The sequence below is a fragment of the Hypanus sabinus genome, chromosome 6 (assembly GCF_030144855.1).
Source record: "Hypanus sabinus isolate sHypSab1 chromosome 6, sHypSab1.hap1, whole genome shotgun sequence".
Taxonomy (NCBI): Eukaryota; Metazoa; Chordata; class Chondrichthyes; order Myliobatiformes; family Dasyatidae; genus Hypanus; species Hypanus sabinus.
This window is the reverse complement of record NC_082711.1, coordinates 159,488,666-159,511,791: the sequence shown is the minus strand read 5'-3', so window position 1 is coordinate 159,511,791 and position 23,126 is coordinate 159,488,666. Positions and strand designations below refer to the sequence as shown.

The 23,126-nt window shown below is 45.1% G+C and overlaps 1 protein-coding gene across 1 annotated transcript in view; it reads left to right on the top strand.

Moving 5' to 3' along the window:
• The window catches only part of acaca (acetyl-CoA carboxylase alpha), a 286,714-nt gene that overhangs the window by 126,958 nt on the left and 136,630 nt on the right, over positions 1–23,126 (top strand). The window contains exons 35-36 of the mRNA XM_059973293.1: positions 9,849–9,890; positions 19,858–20,073. Of these exons, the coding sequence (XP_059829276.1) occupies positions 9,849–9,890; positions 19,858–20,073 (258 nt within the window). The remainder of the gene's footprint in view (positions 1–9,848; positions 9,891–19,857; positions 20,074–23,126) is intronic.

Below are 23,126 nucleotides of genomic sequence, written 5' to 3'. Positions count from 1 at the left end.
GGACTTAACATTTGTAACTGAGCTAGATGATGATTTCAAAAGTGAATTTCAGAGTAAGTTATTTGTATAGTTAAACAAGATAATGCTGATGATGGCAATCACTATTACTTAAACCCATCACCTCGAATGGACATAGGTTACCAACAGCAGCTCACCGGAGTCGTCTGTCTTGGGCTGATAGAAGGTTAATTGGCCCTGTGGCTTCTACTTTCACCACACGACTTCACATGTCTTCTAGACGAAGATCCTTCATCTTCCAGGGATGAGGTCTTAGGAGATTCTGTTGGCGGGTTCTGTAGCTCAGTGTTCTTATGGAATAAGGTTGCTATTCCCACGCTCAACCCTCCTCCTTTTGCAGTTTGGCTTGGGAGCATCCATGGTGGTGTTGATAATGGCAAAGACATTATATGTGTAACACTTACCCACAGGCTGGTATATGTCTAGGGGAAAAAGGGATCCAGCCACTCTCCAACCCACCTCCCGTACACGCAGGTGCTGTGAGAATCGAGTTTACGCCTCGAGCCCGCCAACAGTATCAAATCCACAACAAATACCGTTATGAAATACACTTTAAAGAGTTTACTAAAATTAAAAAGAGTAGTAAGCAATACAATATATATACACAAGGAAAAAAAACAAAAGGCGCCACTTATCAAAGTTCAGTCTGTTTAGTGCACTCGTTGGAGCTCAATCAACGAACCAATCGACCCATCCGGCCGTCGCACCTGGGACCACCCCGGTGGTCTTACGAGCAGTCCAGCACACGTCCACCTTCTTCCATGTCTTCCTCGGCCTCCCCCAAAAAACCCGCGAAAAACCCCTCCCCCAAGTTCCCAGCATCACAAGACACAATGACATTCCCCATTGATTAACAAATGAATACAATTACCATATCAGCCATTCTAAAGTGAAACAACGGCTAGAGAAACACTTATCCGACAAAGAAACATTCCTACTTGTAACAAACCAAAGAGGCCATTTTGAGTAACATACCCAGGACATTGTACATTCTCTCCCCACCAGCAAATGTCATGCCCTCATGGCATTACTAGAGGTCCCCAAAGCTTCTCGCAACACACAAAACCCAACCCAGGTGCAGAAGGCAATGACATAACTACCCAGAGCAGTAGAAATCACACTCGGTTCTCCCGGTACCACATATGTCAACCGCTCCGGGGGGCGCCTAATCCTCTGAGATCTCCATACCCCTTCTGCCCCACTGGGCTCCCTCGTCACCTGCGAACCCACTGTCTCGGACACCCCAGGTCTACCTGACAGACCCGCACCCCCTTCCTCACAGGGGTCCTCCCTCACCCGAGATCTCCCCGGCTCACGCTCAGATTCCACCCTCTCTCCCACCAATGTAGTCTGCCTCTCCATCTGACCCTCAAGACCTTCCCTCCTCTCACCCAATTCAGTATGGGAAGGGCCAGGAGCCTCCTCTCCTGGTACTGGAGCACTAGCGAATGGGAACAGGACCCACTCATCTGAGTCGTCCTCCTCTGAATCGGTAGCCATTCCCGAGTGAGGGACCCGTCCCCGCTCTTCAGCAGCGGGCTCTTCCCGTTCTCCGCTCCCTCGCAGAGTCCTTGTACTGGGCGTAACCTCCCACTCGGGCTCCTTATCCACCTGCACCGCTTGACCCAGTGGCAGCAGGTGATTCCTATGGAGTACCTTGATAGGCCCTTTTCCATCCTCGGGTTTCACCCGGTAAACTGGCAGGTTCGGCATCTGGCTCTCTATTACATAGGGACTGGCCGCCCATCGATCTGCCAACTTGTGCTTACCAGGGAGTCCCAAATTCCGTAAAAGGACCCGGTCGCCCGGTAATAATTGTACAAACTTCACCTTTCGATCATACCGCATCTTATTCCGCTGATTTTGTTTGGTAGCCGCCGCCTCGGCCAACTCGTACGCCCGCTGTAACTCCCTCTTCATGTCGGACACGTACTTTAGATGGGACTTCCCGGGAAATTCACCCACTCCACCTCCAAAACACACGTCAATGGGCAACCTCGCTTCCCGCCCAAACATCAGATAATAGGGTGAATACCCTGTAGCCTCATTGCGAGTACAATTGTAACAGTGAACCAATTGTCCAATATGACGACTCCACCTGCTTTTCTGCCCAATCTCCAGCGTCCCAAGCATATCGAACAGGGTCCTGTTGAATCTCTCTGGCTGAGGATCTCCCTGTGGGTGGTAAGGGGTAGTCCTGGATTTCTCAACCCCAAGCATAGTCAGTAATTCCTGGATAAGGCGGCTCTCAAAGTCCCTCCCCTGATCACTATGGATTCGCCTGGGAAGGCCGTAATGCACAAAGTACTTCTCCCATAGCACCTTCGCCACTGTCGTCGCCTTCTGATCCTTGGTGGGAAATGCCTGAGCATAGCGAGTGTAATGATCGGTGATGACTAATACATTCGCGGTGTTGCTGGTGTCAGGCTCAATCGACAGGAAATCCATACATATCAGGTCCAGAGGTCCCGCACTCTGCAAGTGCGACAGTGGAGCCGCCAACGCTGGCAGGGTCTTCCTCTGGATGCAACGACGGCATCCCCTACAGTATTCTTCGACGTCCCCCCTCATCCGGGGCCAGTAGAACCGGTCTTTGAGTAATCCATATGTCTTTTCCACCCCCAAATGTCCAGAATCATCATGTAAGGCCTGGAGTACAGTCTGGTGATACTCCTCTGGCAGGACCAGTTGCCAACAGCGGGGTTGGTCCGGAGGCGTTGTTACCCGGTACAAGATTTTGTTCTTTAACTTCAACCGAGACCACTCCTTCAACAACAGAGGCACATATGGTTGTTTCGCCTTCTCAGCCAACGCCCCATCCCCCTTCTCGACCGCTCTCCACACTGTGCCAATGCCCGGGTCATTTTGCTGAGCAGTTGCCACTTCCCCCGGACTCAGTTCCGGCAACTGTTTAGTCCCCAGAGCGGTCAGGTCACAGTAAACTAGGGGTATGGCGTCGTCAAAAACCCCCAAATGGTCCACGGCTCGTTCCAGCCTCCCTCTTCCCTCGGCCTTCACGGTGATAACAAACTGACACATCGCCTTCACTCCAGGGGCAGGGACACTCTCCCACTCCTCGTCCTTCTCCTCCTCCCCCGGCTCCCGACGAGACAATGCATCCGCATCGATATTCTTGCTTCCGGGGCGGTACCTCAGGCTGAAATCATATACCGACAATGCCGCCAGCCACCGATGTCCTGTGGCATCCAGCTTCGCCGAAGTCAAAATATAAGTGAGAGGATTGTTATCCGTTCTCACCTCAAACTTGGCTCCGTAAAGGTAATCGCCCAGCTTGTCCACCACCGCCCACTTCAGCGCCAGGAACTCCAACTTGTGAGTGGGATAGTTTCTCTCCGATGGCGACAAGCTTCGGCTGACAAAGGCTACCGGCCTCAATGCTTTGCCATGCTCCTGGTACAGAACAGCCCCGAGACCCTCTCGGCTGGCATCCGTGTGCAGCACATATGGCTTCTGGGGATCGGCAAAAGCCAACACCGGGGCCTGGGTCAGTGCCCTTTTCAAAGATCGGAACGCCTCTTCACATTGATCATCCCATCTCGAGCCAAAAGGTTCCGCCGGGTTCCAGTATCCTCCAGCATCCTGCCTCTGGTTCCCCGTCCTCTTCTTCCCCACCGGGGGATAGCCACACAACAGCTGAGTTAACGGGTGACACACTTTGGCGTATCCTTTCACAAATCGCCGGTAATACCCACAGAACCCCAAAAATGAGCGCAGAGCACCCACTTTCTGGGGTCTCGGCCAGGTGGTCACAGCCTCTATCTTGGTTGGATCAGTAGCCACTCCCTCTCGCGAAATGATATGGCCAATGTAGTTAACCGACGACTTGCAGAACTGGCATTTGTCCAGGGAAAGCTTCAACCCTTCTTCATTAAGCCGGCCCAACACCTTCAACAGTCTCTCCTCATGTTCCTCCAAAGTCGATCCAAACACTATCAAATCGTCCAGGTACACCAGCACCTCCAACAGATTCATATCCCCCACAGTTCTCTCCATGAGCCTCTGGAAGGTGGCTGGGGCTCCGGATATGCCTTGGGGCATTCGTTCGAACTGAAAGAACCCCAGTGGGCAGATAAAAGCGGTCTTCTCTTTATCGGCCGCACTCATCGGGATCTGGTAATACCCACTTCTTAAATCCAGCACACTGAACCACTTTGCACCGCTCAGGCAGGCCAACGCATCCTCGACTCTTGGGACAGTATATTGATCAGGGACAGTTCGCCGATTCAACGTCCTGTAGTCAACACACATGCGCACTCGCCCATTCTTCTTCCGTGCCACCACTATTGGGGACGCATAAGGACTTCGAGACTCAGCTATGATTTCGGCCTCCTTCAACTTGCACAAGTGCTGTCGCACGTCCTCAACATCTGCCGGAGCCAGCCGCCGGGATCTCTCTCGGAACGGGGTGTCCTCCGTCACCCGGATGGTGTGGCGAGTGCTTTTGGAGCAGCCAACATCAAACTCGCCCCGAGAAAAAACAGCTTCCATCTTCAGCATCTTCTCCACTAGCCTGCGTTTCCACTCCGGCGACACTGGGGAATCCCCGAAGTTAAAGGCTTCAGCGGTCAGCTCCCTTCGATGCTCCGATCCCTCCCCGTTAGGGGTCCGCACTGGTGCGCTGGACATTACCGTCACCGGGAACAGATGTGCCAGCGGCATTCCCCTCTTAAAGGTGATTTCTCTTGCCGTGGTGTTCCTGACACTTATAGCTATACGCCTCGCATGTACCACCCCTGGTCTCTGCACTTCGGGCCTCACCAGCGCCCCCGCCGGAAATCGTGTCTCCCCTTCAAGATCGTCTGGGGCATCTACTAACAGGGCTTCTCCTGTCGGCACTCCTGGGAATCTGGGGGTCCCCATCACTAGTGCTACCTCCCCTGGTTGGATCACCTTGGGCCTCGCCTGCGTACACCACACCGTCCCTCGTTTACACTCCGGGTCCAGCCCTTGGGAGGCAACCCCTTCTTCGAACACTGCTCGAAACACTGGATGCACCGAGAGGGTCTCCAGAAAGTCTTCCCCCCCTTTCTCCTTACAAGCTCCCAGGAGCCGTCGCACAACTGGGGAGTTAGTCCCCACCAGGAGGGCAGCACCACCGGTTTCCACCGGGTCAGGACACACCAACACCAACGTCTCAATAGCTTCCGACACTCCCACATCGCCCTCCGAGAACTCCAATCTCACCGATAGGTACCCATCGTACGGGTAGTCACCCTCGCTCACACCCCAAATCTGCAGGGCGTCAAATGGTGTTACGGGCAAATGCTTTAGATGTTGATTGTAGAAAGACCGGTACAATAAGGTCACCTGCGATCCAGTATCAAGAACGGCTTTTGCGTAAACTCCCTCTATCCGTAGACCCACACTGGCACGGGGTCCTACCAGCCCATCCGGAACAGAGGCGTGGGCACCCGGTGGTCTTCTGGCTGATCTCTGGGAACGTGTTCCTCCAGAGGCTCCAGTCCATTCCCTCACTGAGCCTCTCCTAAGTTTCCCCGACACCTCTCCCTTCTTAGTCGCAGGGGGGCTTGTCCTCCGCGGGACTCCTTGTCTCTCACAATCCCACCTAAAGTGACCCTCCTCTCCACAGCTATAGCACACACTGCCGGCTGCCCCTCCTCTCCCAGGACGGCTCCTGCTCCCAATCCACTGCACTGATCGCCCCTGAGAGTAGGTACCTCCCCTGTCCCTCCCCTCCAAAGGGGGTTCCCTACTCCCCGGGGGTTTGTCATTCCTCCACTCAGCCACCACTTCCTGTATCGCTGAGGATCGCTCCCGTAGGCCCGTGCCCCTTTTCCGCCCCAATGCTCTCTCTTCCTCTCGCACCTCTCTAATCAGTGGCCCGAAGGATGGAGGGGGACCTTTCCTATAAGCCTGCCGGATAGTCCACGCCACCTTGTCCTCCTCCAGAGAGCCACTGAATAGTTGACTCATCCTCACGCTAGCCACGTCAGTCGCCTTCACTACCCCTCGGCGCCGCAGCCCCGAGAGCATCCCCTCCATCCTAAATATATACTCGGAGAGCTTTTCCCCTCTCCATTGTTCCAGGCGTTGAAACTCTGCTAAAAGCAGCCAGGGTTCCCCTGACAACCCAAACGCTCCCTCCAAAACTTCTAGGCAGTCTTCCACTGAGGCCCCAGGCTTCTCAGCTTTCAACTCCCGGATGGTTGTGGCTGCTAAACCCCTCAAACTTCCCAGCAATCGCTGCCTCTTCTCCTCCTCTGAACCTGGCCACTCCTCTAACATCAAAGACGTATGCTCGATCCAGGTCTCATAGTCCACCTCCCCATCCGGAGTAGGCTTGGCTCCGGAGAACACCCCCAGCTTCAGCCGTGGCCTCTCGGCCACCCCCACCAGGGAATAAAGTGCGGCTGCCAGCTCCGAGGCTTCCACCCTACCTGGGGAGCGGGGCTTAGTCACGACTCCCTCCTCCCACCTCCCTTTACTAGTGCCGGGCACCTCTCTGGGGTCCACCTCTAGCTCTAACTCCTCAGCCTCATCCTTGTAGAAGTGGAGCCCCCACGGGCCCGCCTCCCCCGGTACACTGACCGTCGCCGGCAGTTCCACCGTCCTGACTTCAGTACTCGTACGAACCAACACCCAGCTAGACCCCACCTCTTTACCACACCGTCTAGCTACCAATTCTACCTGCCCAATACCCTTCACCGAACTTAAACCCCGCACTATCACGTCTCCTGAAACTCGAAAATCCACTCCGCTCACTACGCATGCGTACTGTACCGGTACATCTTCAAACTGGCACCAACAAACAAACTTATCTCTGTCCATCTTCCTCTGCTGCCTGCGCGATTCCACAGCCCCTGACAATCCAATCCCGGACGAGCCCCCACAAATGTAACACTTACCCACAGGCTGGTATATGTCTAGGGGAAAAAGGGATCCAGCCACTCTCCAACCCACCTCCCGTACACGCAGGTGCTGTGAGAATCGAGTTTACGCCTCGAGCCCGCCAACAGTATCAAATCCACAACAAATACCGTTATGAAATACACTTTAAAGAGTTTACTAAAATTAAAAAGAGTAGTAAGCAATACAATATATATACACAAGGAAAAAAAACAAAAGGCGCCACTTATCAAAGTTCAGTCTGTTTAGTGCACTCGTTGGAGCTCAATCAACGAACCAATCGACCCATCCGGCCGTCGCACCTGGGACCACCCCGGTGGTCTTACGAGCAGTCCAGCACACGTCCACCTTCTTCCATGTCTTCCTCGGCCTCCCCCAAAAAACCCGCGAAAAACCCCTCCCCCAAGTTCCCAGCATCACAAGACACAATGACATTCCCCATTGATTAACAAATGAATACAATTACCATATCAGCCATTCTAAAGTGAAACAACGGCTAGAGAAACACTTATCCGACAAAGAAACATTCCTACTTGTAACAAACCAAAGAGGCCATTTTGAGTAACATACCCAGGACATTGTACATATGTCTTCAGGGGGTGGTCAGCTACCCTTAATGCAGTCTTCCTGGTGAAGATACTCCCAGAGTGGTGTAGGGAAGGGAATTATGTATAACTGAAGTAAAAAGCACCTCTTGCACAATGTACATCTTCTATTTTCTATACGTTGCAGTAACTGAGATCTGCAACCCACCTGATGAACATTTTACAAGGATGCCTCAATGAGTTTTAAAACTGCAGATTTATTTGACAGTGCTTGGAACTGTGGTTCCATTTTGGTTATTTCAGCATCAAACTTCTTTCCCCTCGCAATCCATGAAAGATCATCATCTGTTTTGTTTTCTGTTAATCACCTGCACTAAAATTTACAAAGATCAAAACTACTTTGCTTTGGGCTCAGTAATTTCATGTCCTTTCTAGCATTCCCAAGGCCTTTTCATATTCAGATTAATTTATTTATCATACGTGCATTGAAAATACAGTGAAATGCGACCTTTGTGTCAGCAACCAACAGAACCTAAGGATGTGCTGGGAGAGCCCGTAGGTGTCACCCATAAGGGCACTAACAGCATGCTCATAATGCTCGGCAGAACAACACAAAACACAACAAACGACAAAACAACACTAGTAAAACATCCCTTTTCCTCTCTCCCACCTACTCACCACCCACACGCAGACTCTGTCTTTCAGCCGCAGAGCAGGTGTCCAGGTCTATAGTGTATTTGCGGACTAGTAAGGTTTTGTAAAATTAGTCAGCTCCGTCATGGGCACTAGCCTCCATAGTATCCAGGACATCTTCAAGGTATGGTGCCTCAAAAAGGCATTGTCCCCCATCGTTAAGGACCCCCATCACCAAGGTCATGCCCTCTCCTTATTGCTACCATCAGGAGGGAGGTACAGAGGTACAGACTCTTACACAATAATTCAGGAACAGCTTTTTCCCCTCTACCATCCAATTTCTGAATGTACTTTGAATCTATGAACACTAACACATTGCTTGTTGATTTCTAATTGTTTTACACTACTTATTTACTTTAACAATCTAACGTTGCACTGCTGCTGCAAAGTTAACAAATTTCACACCATATGCCGGTGATATTAAACCTGATTTTCATTCTGAATAGAAGTGTAGCAAGGAATTTGCACGCTGCCTTCTGGCATTTAATGGTCAAAATTGCACTGCAGTATCTGTTTATGAAATTTCTTTGACTCTTATTTTAACTCGGGTGTAACACATGAGCAAAGAAATTATACTGCGAATTTCAGGAGCACTCAAAGCATTCATTCCAAGTGTTGCACAGTATAATTTAGTTTATTTTCTGGGTTATATTTCACCTTGTATCACTTGCAGTAAGGAGTAAGTTGACCCGGTTTAATAAACTAGTTAGATAGAAGTGGCACAATCTACTTGCAGTTCAGTTCTTATCAGTTGAGAATTTATCTTCTATTCATTCCTTTAAATTTAAATGGATTGCATTTGCAATTGCTTTCACTTTCTGATGCACTTTCCTCATCAGCAAATGAAACAATCCGCAGATACCACACTTAATAATTTTATTTACTGTCTCTGTAATAAGCACCACAGGGAAGTGGGCAAGGGGTGCATAGCTGGTCCAATAATTATGTAATCTCTCTTCTTATCAGCCATGCAACCTGATTATCAATGCAATAGCAAGATAAAATTATTTATTTTCTTGCTTGTTTTCAAATTTCCCGAGTACCAGGGTGTCTTGAGCAGTTAAATTAAGCACATTATTATGATTGTCTAGGTAATGGCTGACTGCTTTGCCACAGCAGGGGCTAATGTCCTCCATAGACACTGCAGGATGTTCAGGTTCAATCTGATGTAAGTGGTATTGACTTGGGTGAGAAGGAGAGTGCAGGGGGAGGGGGTGGTGAGTGGGTTAAAAGAAAAGCCTTTCCCAAAACCAATATTAGGTAGCACTGATTTCAGTTTTTACGGAGCAGTACCTTTTATATGGTGATAATATTTTCATGGAAATTGGCATTATGGCCATTAAATATCTCACAGCCATTATCCCAACAATTGCATCAGCCAAGTTGCATTTGCAAAGCAATAATGCCAGGTCTGTAGGGAGAAATAAACCTCTAAAAGCTGCTTTTCTTTATTGTTCCAGAGAAAGAAAAACTATGTTAATGAATTTTTTTTATGGCTGCCGGAGTAATTTTTCTTTTCCCGGCAATACTATCAGTGGCCCGATCCGCTGGAAGTTCTGTGGATGCTAAATGTATAAATGTGATTTATAGTGGTTACTTTCAGAGGCTGAATTCTTTTTTTTAACACAAAATCTTTGTATGTCTACAAAGGCATTGTTATTTTAAAGACTTTTCTCTTCTCTCACCCTCTTTTTTTTTATACAGAGAGAATTCCCAAAGTTCTTCACCTTCCGATCAAGAGACAAGGTAAGGCACGTAGCAGAACTGAACTTAGTTTCTGAAGGTTTCTGAATTTCACTCCACTGGTAGAGGCCATTTGATGCTTTGTTACTGAGCAGCTATTTAAAGCTGTGCAGATTCTTCCATGCCATTTTTCACATTGTCTCTGCATATTTTCCCGTTTAAGTATTTATCCTATTTACTTCTGAAGTTTGTGACTGAATCGGATTCTGCATTCCTTGTTAGGCCACATATTCTAGATCACGATGACTTGTGTTTTAAATAAACATGCATTTTCAACTTCTGTCTGATACTTTTGCCAAATCAGTGAACGCTTTTAAAGGGTACATATTGGATTCCATCAAAAAATATCAAACCATTGTCTGAACCCCACCAAAAAACATCAAACTATTGTCTGGACCCCACCAAAAAACATCAAATCATTGTCTCGGTACCCCAGCACATATTGTCTACCTGGCACTACACTGTCCCTGTAGCTGTTACACCTTGTTCTGCATGCTCTTGCTGTTTTACCTTGCACCTCCTCAATACACTAGTTAATGAATTGATTTGTGTATGCAGTATGCAAGACAGGTTTTTCACTGTACCTTGTTATGTGACCATAATAAGCTAATTTAAGTGTATGTTTAATTTCACTGTGATAAGTTTAGAATTAGAATTTGCACATTTCTCTTTTCATTTGCCATACCTCACATTCCTATCGTTTGCATAGGGAAGGGCTGAAAGAAACCCTAGTTTATTTCCAGACACTTGTGATGGTCCATGATACTCCCTATGTTCTTCTGGCTCTAGTAGGTGTAGGTATTGATGCTCCTGAGACTGGAGGAAGCCAGTTTGGCAGAACTTGACAATTTTGCTGTTTAGTGGTCCAGTTATATTTACCTCCAAAGTGTCATAGAGAGGTGCAGCACAGAAACGGGCCCTTGCCCATCTAGTCCATGCCAAAACCATTTAAACTGCCAACTCTCATCGACCAGCGCTGGGATCATAGCCCTCCATACCCTTACTATCCATGTATCTATCCAAACTTCTGTTAAACGTTGAAATTGAGCTCACATGCACCACTTGTGCTGGCAGGGCATTCCACACTCTCAAATCCCTCTGAGTGAAGATGTTTCCCCTCTTGTTCCCCTTAAACTTCTCATTTTCACCCTTAATGCATGACCTTTTCTTGTAGTCTCGCCCAACCTCAGTGGAAAAAGCCTGCTTGTATTTTCCCGTCATACTTTTGTAAAGCTCTATCAAATCTCCTCTACATTCTAAAGAATACAGTCCTAACCTATCAACGTTGGTTTGATTAACGCCTTTATTTTCTTTTTGTGTTTACTTATTGTTTTCAATATTTTAAAAGTTATCACTATGTATCTTTTCTGACCCATCACCTTCGATTGAATCATGCATAATAATGATACAATTGATGGGTTTTACATTTTGTTTCATTTTAAGACTTCAGTTGGATTGAAGATGTACAGGTGGGGGAATAAGTGATTGGAAAAAATTGTGATGATAGTGCTGATAAAGCAGAATGAATAATAATTCAATGAAGAAATACAAAAATGCAGGTAATTTCTGTGGCTGGAAACTATGAATCGATCAAGAATATCATAGTACAATTGGCAGGCAAATGGAATTGCAGGAAATTTCTGTGACATGAATGGTGTAGTAGAAAAAAACATGATGTGAAATAACCGTTATTTGAAAGCATCTCATTTGTAAACACATTGATGAATGTTAAGGTTAGATTGTAGAGCAATGGGAATAAGATAAACCTTGGGGCATTTCATAAATCTAGATTTGACTTGATGAGATAATATGTCCTGGCATTAAAAAAGCCCTATCAAATGACATGATAAGGTGTATAAGGGCAATTGAGTTCTTTACTTTGAGAAATAGGTTTTGCTGTATTAAGGTATGTGCATTAGGCCCTGCTTTGTAAATAAATTATGAGGTGCAAAATTATCCTGTGTTCATGCTGTTAGTTTTAGTGTAGAATTAATGAAAAGAGCTTGAGCAGTAATGTGAAGCTTCTATTTGAAATGGGTCATCCAAAGGATGAAGTACTTTAGCTTGGATCCATTGCAGCTTCTTACATTGGTTTAATTGCTGCCAGTGGAATTACTTCTTAAATCACATTGGTATTAAAGTTTTAGAAACCTTTATTGTTTGTTACAGTTTGAAAATACTTAAATGAACATTAGGTTAAACTAAGTGAGAATTTACACTGATTCAGAGTAATGTCAATACTTAAAGTTGCAGAGGGTGGATGTGTGTTATTTTGCACCCTATCATCCCTTGCTCTTTAATTTCTCTAAGCAGCCCAGGTGTTATTTCATGTTCTATTGTAGGTTGTCTGAATTTCAGAAATGTGTAGGAAGGCAAAGTTAACTGCTTGATGTTGCCCTTCCCCGCATCTCCTCCACTTCCCAGACATTAATGCTCTCCCCATTTTCTAGCCACTTTAACAGTGATAGAGGAGTGCCTCTTGTGTCCTCTGGTGCTATGATGAAGCCATCCTCAGGGTGAAGGAACAACACCTTATATTCCTTTTGGTTAGCTTCTGTCCTGTTGGCATGAATATCAATTTCTCCTTCTGATTTAATAAAATCCCTCCTCATTCCCTCTTCTATTCTCCACTCTGGCCTTTTACCTTTCTCACCTGCCTACCACTTTCCCCTGGATCCATCCCCCTTCCCCCACCCCCCATTTTCCTATGGTCTACTCTCTTCTATCAGATTACTTCTTTTCCTGCCCTTCACCTCTCTCACCCACTTGGCTTTACCTATCACTGTCTAGCTATAGTCCTTCTCCTCCCTCCCCCCCCCTTTTATTTTCCCCTTCCTTTCCAGTCCTGAAGAAGGGTCTCTGTCTGAAATGCCAACTGTTTTCCATGGATACTGCTGTTCCTCCAGGATTTTTATCTATGTTGCTCTTGGATTTCCAGCATCTGCAGAATTTCTTGTGTTTAATGTTAACTGCTGCCCAATAGATCAGTAATTTTGTGCCAAGCCTGAGATGTGCTCCTCAAATATCCTTTTCATCGATCTATCAATGACTTGGCAGATCACTGAAGGGAATAGTAAATTTGACCACTCACTTCTGCATTTGCCAAGAACTGGCTCCCATTTTCCATTGAGAAGATTGTGATGAGCCACCTTGTTAAGTAGCTGCGATCTTTCTTCTGAAGATCCTGTCACAAATACTGATGGATAAGGAGTTCCAGGATCTACAGTCAGAAACGGTGAAGGAACAGCAAAATATTTGCAGGTGAAGAATATGTTTAAGGGAACTTTAAGGGTAGGGGTGATGTTCTGCTCCGTGTTTGGTGGTAGAGGCCACAGGTTTGATAAGTGCTGGCGAGCACAGTTTGACAAGGAGCAAAGGGTTAGATTGCTAGTGGAGTAGGTTAAAAGCTCACCTCAACATTGTGGGCCAGAGGACCCGTAACGTGCTGTGTTGTCTGTGTTCTGTGCTGTTTCTCTGCAGTGCAGTTACAGATGGCATACATTACAGTAATTTGTGGTTAAGATTTAGGGTGACAAACAGGTGCTTTGTTTTGGATGATGTCAAGCAGCTAGAGTGATGTTGGAGTTGCCATTATCCAGGCAAGTAGAGATTAATCCATCATGCTTCTGATTTGCTTTCCAGATGGTGAACAGTCAGGACAGCCAGCATCTGACCTTCTCTTATACCCCTGGTATTCATGTGGCTAGCCCTGTTGAGTTTTTACCAGTGAGACCTAATAATATTGCTGGTGGGGGATTTGGTGAAAGTAATTGAATGCCTGGTTCGATTTTTTTTTTATTGAACCTGGTTATTTTGTAGTTTATTGACGTTTATACCTGATCATGCCTGGACATTGCATTCAGACATGAGCCGCTTCATTTTTATACTGTGGATTCACAAATGGATTTGAACTTGCGCAATCGTCAGTGGGCATTCCGGAAGCTAAAGCAATCTTTGTACAAGCTGTCACTCTGACCACTAACTTAAGTTTTATGAGTGATGCTAAACTTAGTCTAATGTTACTTTGGTAGCAAGGACAGTCAATTTCATCTCACTCTGGTTTGAACGAAGCTGTGATGAGGTCTAGATCCGAGTGGTTCTTTTGACGTGCAAACTGGAGACTGGTGAGCAGTTTGCTGCTGAATAAGCGCAACCTGACAGCACTGTTAGTGACACCATCCATCGTTTCGTTTCTATTTGAAAGCAGCTGAGTAGCAATAATTTGCATGACATGATTTGTTGTGGTTTTTGTGGACAGGACCTCCCTTTGCAGTTGTCCATGTTGCTGGATGAATGCAGGAGTTTTAATTATACTACTGGAACAGCTTGGTTAGAATTTATTATAGTATCTATATGTCACCATGTACTTCAATCAATCAAGCAAGCAAGCATGAGAACATGAATTGTGGAATCGGTTCAGTGTTGAGGTCAGTGAAGTGGTCCGCACTGGTTCAAGAGCCTAATGGTTGAAGAATAATAACTGTTCCTGAACTAGCTGGTATGGGACCTCAGGCTCCTGTACCTCCTTCCCGATGGCAGCAGCAAGAAGAGAACGTGGCCTGATGATAGATGCTACTTCCTTGTGACTACAGCCCTTGTAGATGTGCTCAATGGTGGGGAGAGCTTTTCCTTTAATGGAATAGGCTGTGTACACTGCTTTTTGTAGGCTTTTCCTTTCTTGGAAACAAGTTTTTGATGTGTCTGATGCTGATCCCACCATGCCCCTCTATATCTCATTAATCGGGGTTGGTTTACAGCCTTGAGTTTAATGATAGAATGGACAATGTGGTGAGTTGTGTGTCATTGCTACTGCTTCTGATTGTCCACAAAACCTCGTGGATGCTGAGTTTGAGCTGCCAGATATATTCTGACTTTGTCATTTAATATTATTTTAGACAATGCCCGTGAAGAGCGGAAGGAAGTTTGATTTCACAAGTAGGATTGAGGTGATCACTTGTACCTGTGCTTTCATGGACTGATATATCTGCGGTAGATAATTGGTGAGGGCCAGTTCAACTATTCATCAAACTGATTTCTTGACTGCCTGTCCAAATTAACTTCCGATCTTTCGGGAGGCTGAGGGGTTGATTGACAGGACATTAAGGGAGGTAGTTACACCCAAGGAGCAGGACACAGGTAATGTGGTGACCATCAGGAGTGGGAAGGGGGTAGGCAGCCAGTGCGCTCATGTGCCTGTTTTCTCAGCCCATGTTAGGGCAGGAATTGACTTAGCAGATGAAGGTCACAGCAGTCAGGTCTTTGGCACTGAGTCTGGCTCTAAGGCTCAGAAGGGAAGGTGGAAAAGAGGCAAGCTGTAGTGACAGGTGATTTATTGTTTGGGTGAATAGACAGGAGGGACCAATATCCAATTGGGAATGTTTGCTCGTGGTGCATGGGGGATGACGCTGGTGGTTTAAAGTAGAGTTGCAGTGGGGTGGGAACCAGAGTGCCAGAGTAGATAGTCGAGTGGTCCTGGAGAAAGATGTTGTTAAGCCTGCAAACAAAATCAGGAGTTGAATGATTGAGCATGTTGGGGCTGTTGTTTAGAGTTGTGAATACTTCAATGCAAGGAGTTTCGTAAGAAAGGCAGGTTGAGTTTAGGCCATGGGTCAATATGTGGAATTATGACATCATAGCCATTAGTGAAATAGCCTTGCAGGAGGGTCAGGCCTGGCAGCTCAGTGTTCCAGGGTTCTGTTGCTTTAGATGTGATAGAGTGGGAGAGGTAGCATTACTAGTCGGAAAATGTTATGGCAGTGCTCAGACAGGACAGATTGGTGAGTTCATCTACTAGGCTGTATGGATGGAACAGAGGAATAAGAAAGGGTTAACCACATTAATGGGATTGTATTATAGACCACTCAACAGTCCACAGGATTCAGAGGAGTAAATTTGTGAAGAGATTGCAGACTTGCAAATATAAAACTGTGATAGTAGATGATTTTAACTTTCTGTATATTAACTGGGGCTCTTTACTGTAAAAGGGCTGGATGGGATAGGGTTTATCAAATGTGTTCAGGACAGTATCCTCAATTAGTACAGAGAGGTCCCAATTAGAGAGAATGCGATACTAGATCTCCTACTAAGTCAGGTTTCACAAGTTTGAGTAGGGGAACACATCGTATCTAATGATCGTAATGCCTTTAGTTTCAAGATAATTATGGAGAGGGTAGGCCTGGTCCTCAGGTTGAGATTCTAAATTGGAGAAAGGCCAATTTGATATCAGAAAGGATCTTGTAAGTGTGTATTGGGGCAGGTTGTTTTCTGGCCGGGTGTACTTGGTAAGTGGGAGGCCTTCAAAAGTGAAATCTTGAGAGTACAGAGTTTGCTTGTTCCTGTCAGAACAAAAGGCAGGAGTAACAGATTTAGGGAACCTTGGTTTTCAGGAGATATTTAGGTCCTGGTTTAAAAAAGAGGAGGTGGTGCGTAGCAGGTATAGGCAGGTAGGAACAAATGAGGTTCTTGAGTATTAAAAAATGCAAGAGAACACTTAAGACAATCAGGAGGGCTAAAAGAAGGCATAAGGTTATTCTAATAGACAAGATGAAGGAGAATTCCAAAGGCTTCTATAGATGTATTAAAAGCAAAAGGATAGCAAAGGACAAATTTAGTCGTCTGGAAGATCAGAGTGGTCATGCGTGGAGCCAAAAGAGATGGTGGAGACCTTAAGTGGATTTTTTGCATCTGTATTTACTTAGAGACGTATTCAGAGCCTACAAATGTAAGACAAAGCAGCAGTGAGGTCATGAAGCATGTATAGATTACAGAGGAGGAGTTGTTTGCTAGATAAATCCCCAGGGTCTGATGAGGTGTTCCTTTGGATCCAGTGGGAGGCCAGTGCAGAAATTTCAGGGTCCCTGGCAGAGGTACTTAAAATGTCCTAAGCCTTGGGTTAAGTGCCAGAGGAATGGAGGATAACTAATGTGGTTCTGTTGTTTAAGAGAGATCCTAAGAATAAGCCAGGAAATTATAGGCTGGTGAGCCTGACCTCAATAGTTGGTAAGTTATTGTAATGTATTCTAAGGGAGTGGATATACAAGTATTTGGATAGTCAACATGGCTTTGTGCATGGTACTCAGGTCTAACCAATTTTAGAGTTTTTCGGGGAAGTTATCTGGAAAGTTGATGAAGGCAAGGCAGTGGATATTGTCTACATGATTTTAGTAAGGTCTTTGACAAGATCCTGTATGGCTGGTTGTTGAAGAAGGTTTAGTCACTTTGCATTCAAGATGTTATTGTAAGTTTGACTGGACTTTGCCTTTGAGGGAGAAGCCAAAGGGTGGTAGTAGGTGTTTGCCTCTCTGACCGGAGGCCTGTGACTCATGTGCTGCAGGGACCAGTGCTAGGTCTGTTGTTTTTTGTCATTCAAATCAACAAACTGGTTGATAATGTGGTCAACTGGATCAGCAAATTTGCAGATGACACTAAGATTGGAGGTGAAGAGGAAAATTATCAAAGCTTGTAATGAGATCTAGAATAGCTGGGAAAATGGACTGAAAATTTTCCGATGGAATTTAATTCAAAAAGGATTGAAGTGTGGCATTTTGGGAAGTCAGGCCAGGGTAGGATTTGGATGGTGAGTGGTAGGGTACTGAGGAGTGTGGGAGAACAGAGGGATCTGGGAATGCAGATCCATAAGTCCTTGAAGGTGGCATCATAGGTAGATAGGCTTAAAGAAAGCTTTTGGTACATTGACACTCATAAATCAAAGTATTGAATACAGGAGTTGGGATGTTATGTTTAAGTTGTATAATGCATTGATGAAGTCTAATTTGGAATATTATGTGCAGTTTTGATCACTGACCTACAGGAAAGATGTAAAGAGAATACAGAGAAAATTTACAAAAATATTGCCAGGACGAGGACTTGAGTTATAGAGAAAGATTGACTAGGTTTGATCACTGACCTACAGGAAAGATGTAAAGAGAATACAGAGAAAATTTACAAAAATATTGCCAGGACGAGGACTTGAGTTATAGAGAAAGATTGACTAGGTTAGCTTATTCCCTAAAGTATAGAAGAATGAGGGAAGATTTGATAGAGAAATATTGAATTACGAGGGAGGAAAGATGAGGTGTGTGGAAGCAGGCTTTTTCCACTGAGGTTGGGTAAGACTACAACTAGAGGTCATGGGTTAAGGGTGAAAGGTGAAATGTTTAAGAGGAGCATGAGAGGAAACTTCTTCACTCAGAGGGCGGTGAGAGTTTGGAGCAAGCTACCCGTAGAAATGGTGGATGTGGGAAGGATTTCAACATTCAAGATAAATTTGGATAGGTACATGGTTGGGAATGGTATGGAGAGCTATGGTCCAGGTAGAAGTTGATAGTACTTGGCATATTAAAGGTTTGGCATGGACTAGAAGGGCTGAAGAGCCTGTTTCTGTGTTGCAGTATTCTGTGACTCTATATACCAAATGTCACATTTGCCAACTTTTCTAATAATGGTGGTATTTCTAAACCACTACCAGAGATGGGTATGGACATCTTTCTCCAGAGCTCATTCAGAGTTCTTGCTTCTGCAACAGTTCCTCCAAGTGTATTTATCATGGTAAAGCACTGAAAGTAATCAGATTTGGCTTGAACCCATGAGACTTCATGTGGTCTGGAGCCAAAGCTGGTTCCTCCTGGCTTCGTGTCATTGCCAACTCTGGAAGGACCTGCATACAGAACATGACCCATCCAATTGACTCAATGTACATTCTGTTGTCTCCAAGTATGACACTGTGAGTATGACAGTGTTTGACTGTTTCTAAATAATTCTGAGAGATGATTCACCCAATTTTGGCTACAGATATTTGTAAATAGTAGTTTGCAAGGTTGACTTGCTAAAATCCCTTTTACTGTGCCTGAAAATAGTGGCTAGGTGAATGCCAGATGTTCCTTCCAGTTTCAACCATCTAATGTTTTGAAATGGTGGTTGTTATGTAACTAAATGGCTTGCTGAGCTATTTCAGAGGACTTTTAAGAGCAATTTAACTTGTATAGACCCGGACAAGATAACATAGGCAGATTTCTTTTGAGGCACATAAGTGGTGAGTTTTTAAAGACGGCCTTTAAAACAGAGAAGTCTTTTTCCCCCTAAGTTTTGAGGTTGTTTTTAATTTGCATTTAAACTGGGATCCTGCAATGTTTCCTCAAACCTTTGTTTCATTAGATTGGTAACTTTGCAAGTACATCAACCATCAGCCACGAAGCTGTGATCCGAATTGCAGATATTTTTGAATTTTTCAGTGTACTAGTTTTGATCAGAAATTTTGCCACCTCATTGCACCTGGTTTATCTTGTTTCGGCAAGGTGAGTTAAGCACAGTTAACTGCTTTGAAATTTTAGAAGTTCATGCGAGTGGGTCTCTCTGTATGTCATGTTGTCTTCAATTCAATTCAAATTTAATAGTCATTCAACCATTAATTCAACCAAATGAGACTGCGTTACTCCGGGGTCAAGGTGCAACTCAGTATAACAGGCACAAGATATCAAGCACAAAAAGAAATAGTATCACAATCACAGAATAAGAGCCCCATAAACTCTGGCTATCTATCCACAGTCAACTACAATAAAGTCCATCTCCCATCAAGCAAGCACTGGGGGCAGCAGCAACTCCAGACTGGACACCGCACACTGCCCCGCACCCAGAGGAATGCTCCGACCCCGACACCCACCCCCACTGCGACACCGCAACTTGATGCACATACAAGACAACAAACCCATATAGAATACTGTGGTTTGAGTGCCAGTCCTCATATATACAAGCACGTATAGAATATTAGTAAACACACAGCCACACAAATGTACATGTGTATAATCCAGACCCTTCAGTCCATTTGAAATCTTCGGTAGGCCACAACTGTGCCGCACCGCCCTCAGTGGATTTGATCCAGTTCTTCCTTGAGCTGTTCAGTCACCATCATGTGAAAGTGTTGTTCAAATTGGTCTTGCTGGATGACTGTTACACATTCCTCTCTGTTTTCCAGTTTCAGGAAGACCGGATCTACCGGCATCTGGAGCCTGCGTTGGCCTTCCAGCTGGAGCTGAACCGAATGCGGAATTTTGACCTGACTGCAATGCCGTGTGCCAATCACAAAATGCACCTGTATTTGGGCGCTGCAAAGGTGGAGGCAGGAATCGAGGTTACAGACTACAGGTTCTTTGTACGGGCCATTATTCGGCACTCTGACCTGGTCACGAAGGTGAGTCAGATGAGAGCAGCAACCAGCAGAACACTTCCTTCATACGTTGATGAAACATGGAAGTTGAACCGAGTGGAATGGCTAAGAGTGACAGTAAGTCTGGTAGGAGAGATGGGTTTTGGTTCATCTGAGATGGGGTATGAGAATCCCTCAGGAAAACTGGAGCAACTGACTAGTTGGGACTTTCAATAACATTTCAGATGAGGCAGATGCATCTGATAAGGAGATGAATGTGGGAAATTATGAGAAGACATTGAATTGGAAACATGGGATTGATGTGGAATGCTCAGGTGCAGAGTGATTCAACCCAAGATGGAAGATGGAGTTGATGGTGAGGATTTTAGTGAGGGGGCGGTAAAGAATGGTTTTCATTTTATCAACATTTAAATGCAGAAGTTGCAGTCTATAAGAGATTAGATATCAGATGGGTCATGTGCTACAGCAGTAGTGGAGGGATTGAAAGGGGTGTTTTGTGGGTGGTGGCCGCGTGCATTTGAAAGATGGCTCCATTCCTGAAACTCTTCTGGATTAGGAATAGGGGGAAACCAAGGTTGACAGTTTAGGGAGCTGGGATATTGGTTGCATGAAAATAGGTCAAGATTCCACTGCTCGGGCATCGTAAGCGAAGTGGAACAAAACAAGTATTGTTCCGCTAAGCCGGTAAGTGAAATTAAATAGGGGTTGCTCAAATGGAGGCACGTCTGCAACCTGACAGTATAACCATTGAGATCTCCAGTTTCAGGTAACTTGCTTCCCCCCCCCCCACCCCCCAGTCCCTTTCTCCCTCCTCCTGATCAACCCAGGTGATCTTATGCACACCTTTCACCTTCCACAATCATGTTGTTTCTTTCCCCTTGCCAGTACACATACATCCATCACCCGCACACTTCTTTCACTGGGACCCCTCCTCCTACAGTTCCTATCTGCCCACCTTACTCCCTTATTTGGTCCTGGTCTTCATGTTCTCCTGCTTATATGACTTCATGAATCTGCAGTCTTTGTTGTCTCCATCTACCTCCTCCCAGATTTTATTGCTATCTCCACCCACCTCTCCCTCACCTGGCTCTTTCTGTCATTCAACACCCCCTCATTTGGGTCCACTTACCCCTTGACAGCTCTTGCCTCACCTCATTTTCTCATCTCTTACACCGGCTATCTCCCTTCTCCTCTTCCAGTCCAGCCGAAGCACCTCGATCCAAAATATCAACTATCCATTTCCCATTGCAGATGCTGCCTGACTCGCTGAGTTCCTCCAATATTTCTTTTCCTTTGCATGAAGTTTTGACTGTTTAAGCTTGGAATAAACTTGATGTACTTCTCTAATAGAAATCACATCATGAGTTATATTATGTGTCATAATTCTAAGTAGGACTTTACTGTGTTAATGTGTCTGCAAGTCATTTTTTTATTTTACTGCTTTTTAATGTAACTTTTGATGGTCTATTTCACTTCATATGATTTTTCACTTAATTTGAAAAAGTTGAACAAGCATAAAACTGTGAGGGCAGGTAGCATTTTAATTAAAAGCCCTGTGATGCTTTAAGCAAAATGGCTAAATGAAACAAACCTGTATTTAAGGATTACTGCTTTTTGATTTATATAACTTTTTTAATTTCTTTTGTAACCAGTGATTAAAAGTGACCTTAGTATTGTTTTTCAAAATTCAGCTGGTTTGATTATTCTCAGTTAATTGAGAAAAATACTGTTCTCTGATGTCAGTGTCTTGCTGATTTCTTCTTTCAGTTTAACTGCATCTAACCCACGGGATTTTAATGGAGTTTGATCCTATTCATTTCTCCATTTTCTGTGGGGAGTTTGTGTCTTTTTTTTAAAATTGCCGCTTTTTTTTATTTATTGCTTTTCTGAAAGTCCTATTTCTTGGTAGGATATGGATATTGGCTATTCTTTGAATTTGTCAAATTGCGATGATTTTAGAGTGTGACTCTCAACACTAGTATATTTCAACTCCAATTTCATTACCAAGCCAAGATCCTTCTTCCAACAGTCTAAACCCTTGAAAAGATTTTCACCCTTCCCTTTCTAGTTATCTTTATTTGCAGCTGAAACTTTTGAATTCTGTGTAATCCAGGAATAATTCTTGTGTTCATCTACCCATTTGATAGGTTACAAATCCAAAGAAGAAAGATTATCAACTTCCCTATGGTTTTATTTTGCTTTTATTCCGATTTTTCTTCATCCGCTCAATCTGTTTGGCAGGCTGCTTCACTTGCTTTCCAATTAGCAATTTGGAGGTGTCTTTTCTTGTGCTGTTTCTGCACTCTGTTTCCCTATCACCTTTTCTCACCTCCCAACCCTGTCAAACACAGCTGCCGATGTGAGATACATTCAGTCAGCGCTATTCTGTTTAGCAAAGCTTACTAGAATGAAGCAAATGTTAACTGAGGTTGCTAATCATCATTCTCAGCTCAGCTATCAGTTGTTGACTTCTGAGCAGAAGTGAGATGTACTCTTGTTTGTGGTGTTTGTGGCCCTAGAAGGGCTGCATATTTGTGTGTCTTCCATTATGTTTGCTGTGGGCCATTGTAAGATGTGGAGAGGCCCTGTAGTTGGTTGGTAATTCTCATTTCATCGTCTGAGTTTGGAGAATGTAAGGTGGCTTAGCGGTTGTCTGGGGTGTTTATGGGAGAACTCGTGTGATTTGGGATCAGAGAAGTGGACCAATCAGCAGGAAGTCAAAGTTTGATGAGGGGTGGTTTGGGATTGAACTCAGAGTAGAGATTGGGTATCCTGGAAATGGTGGGACCGAAGAAGAGGCAGTGAAATGGAACTCGTCTGAATGTGGTCCCGGTCCAAAGTATTATGCTAAAAATGTAATTATTCTGAGGTTGCTCAGCAGTGTTTGCTCCTATAACAACATGGACTGATTCCCCATGGTGCCTTCCAAAGAATACTTGAACAGGAAACTAGTCATTTGATGTACATTTGTCACAGAAATCCCTTCAGATGCACATGAATAAATCTCGGCCAGTGCTGTCTGGTCAAATTCCTGGACTGGTGCATTGTGACCTGGAAATGGCTGCAATGGGATTCTT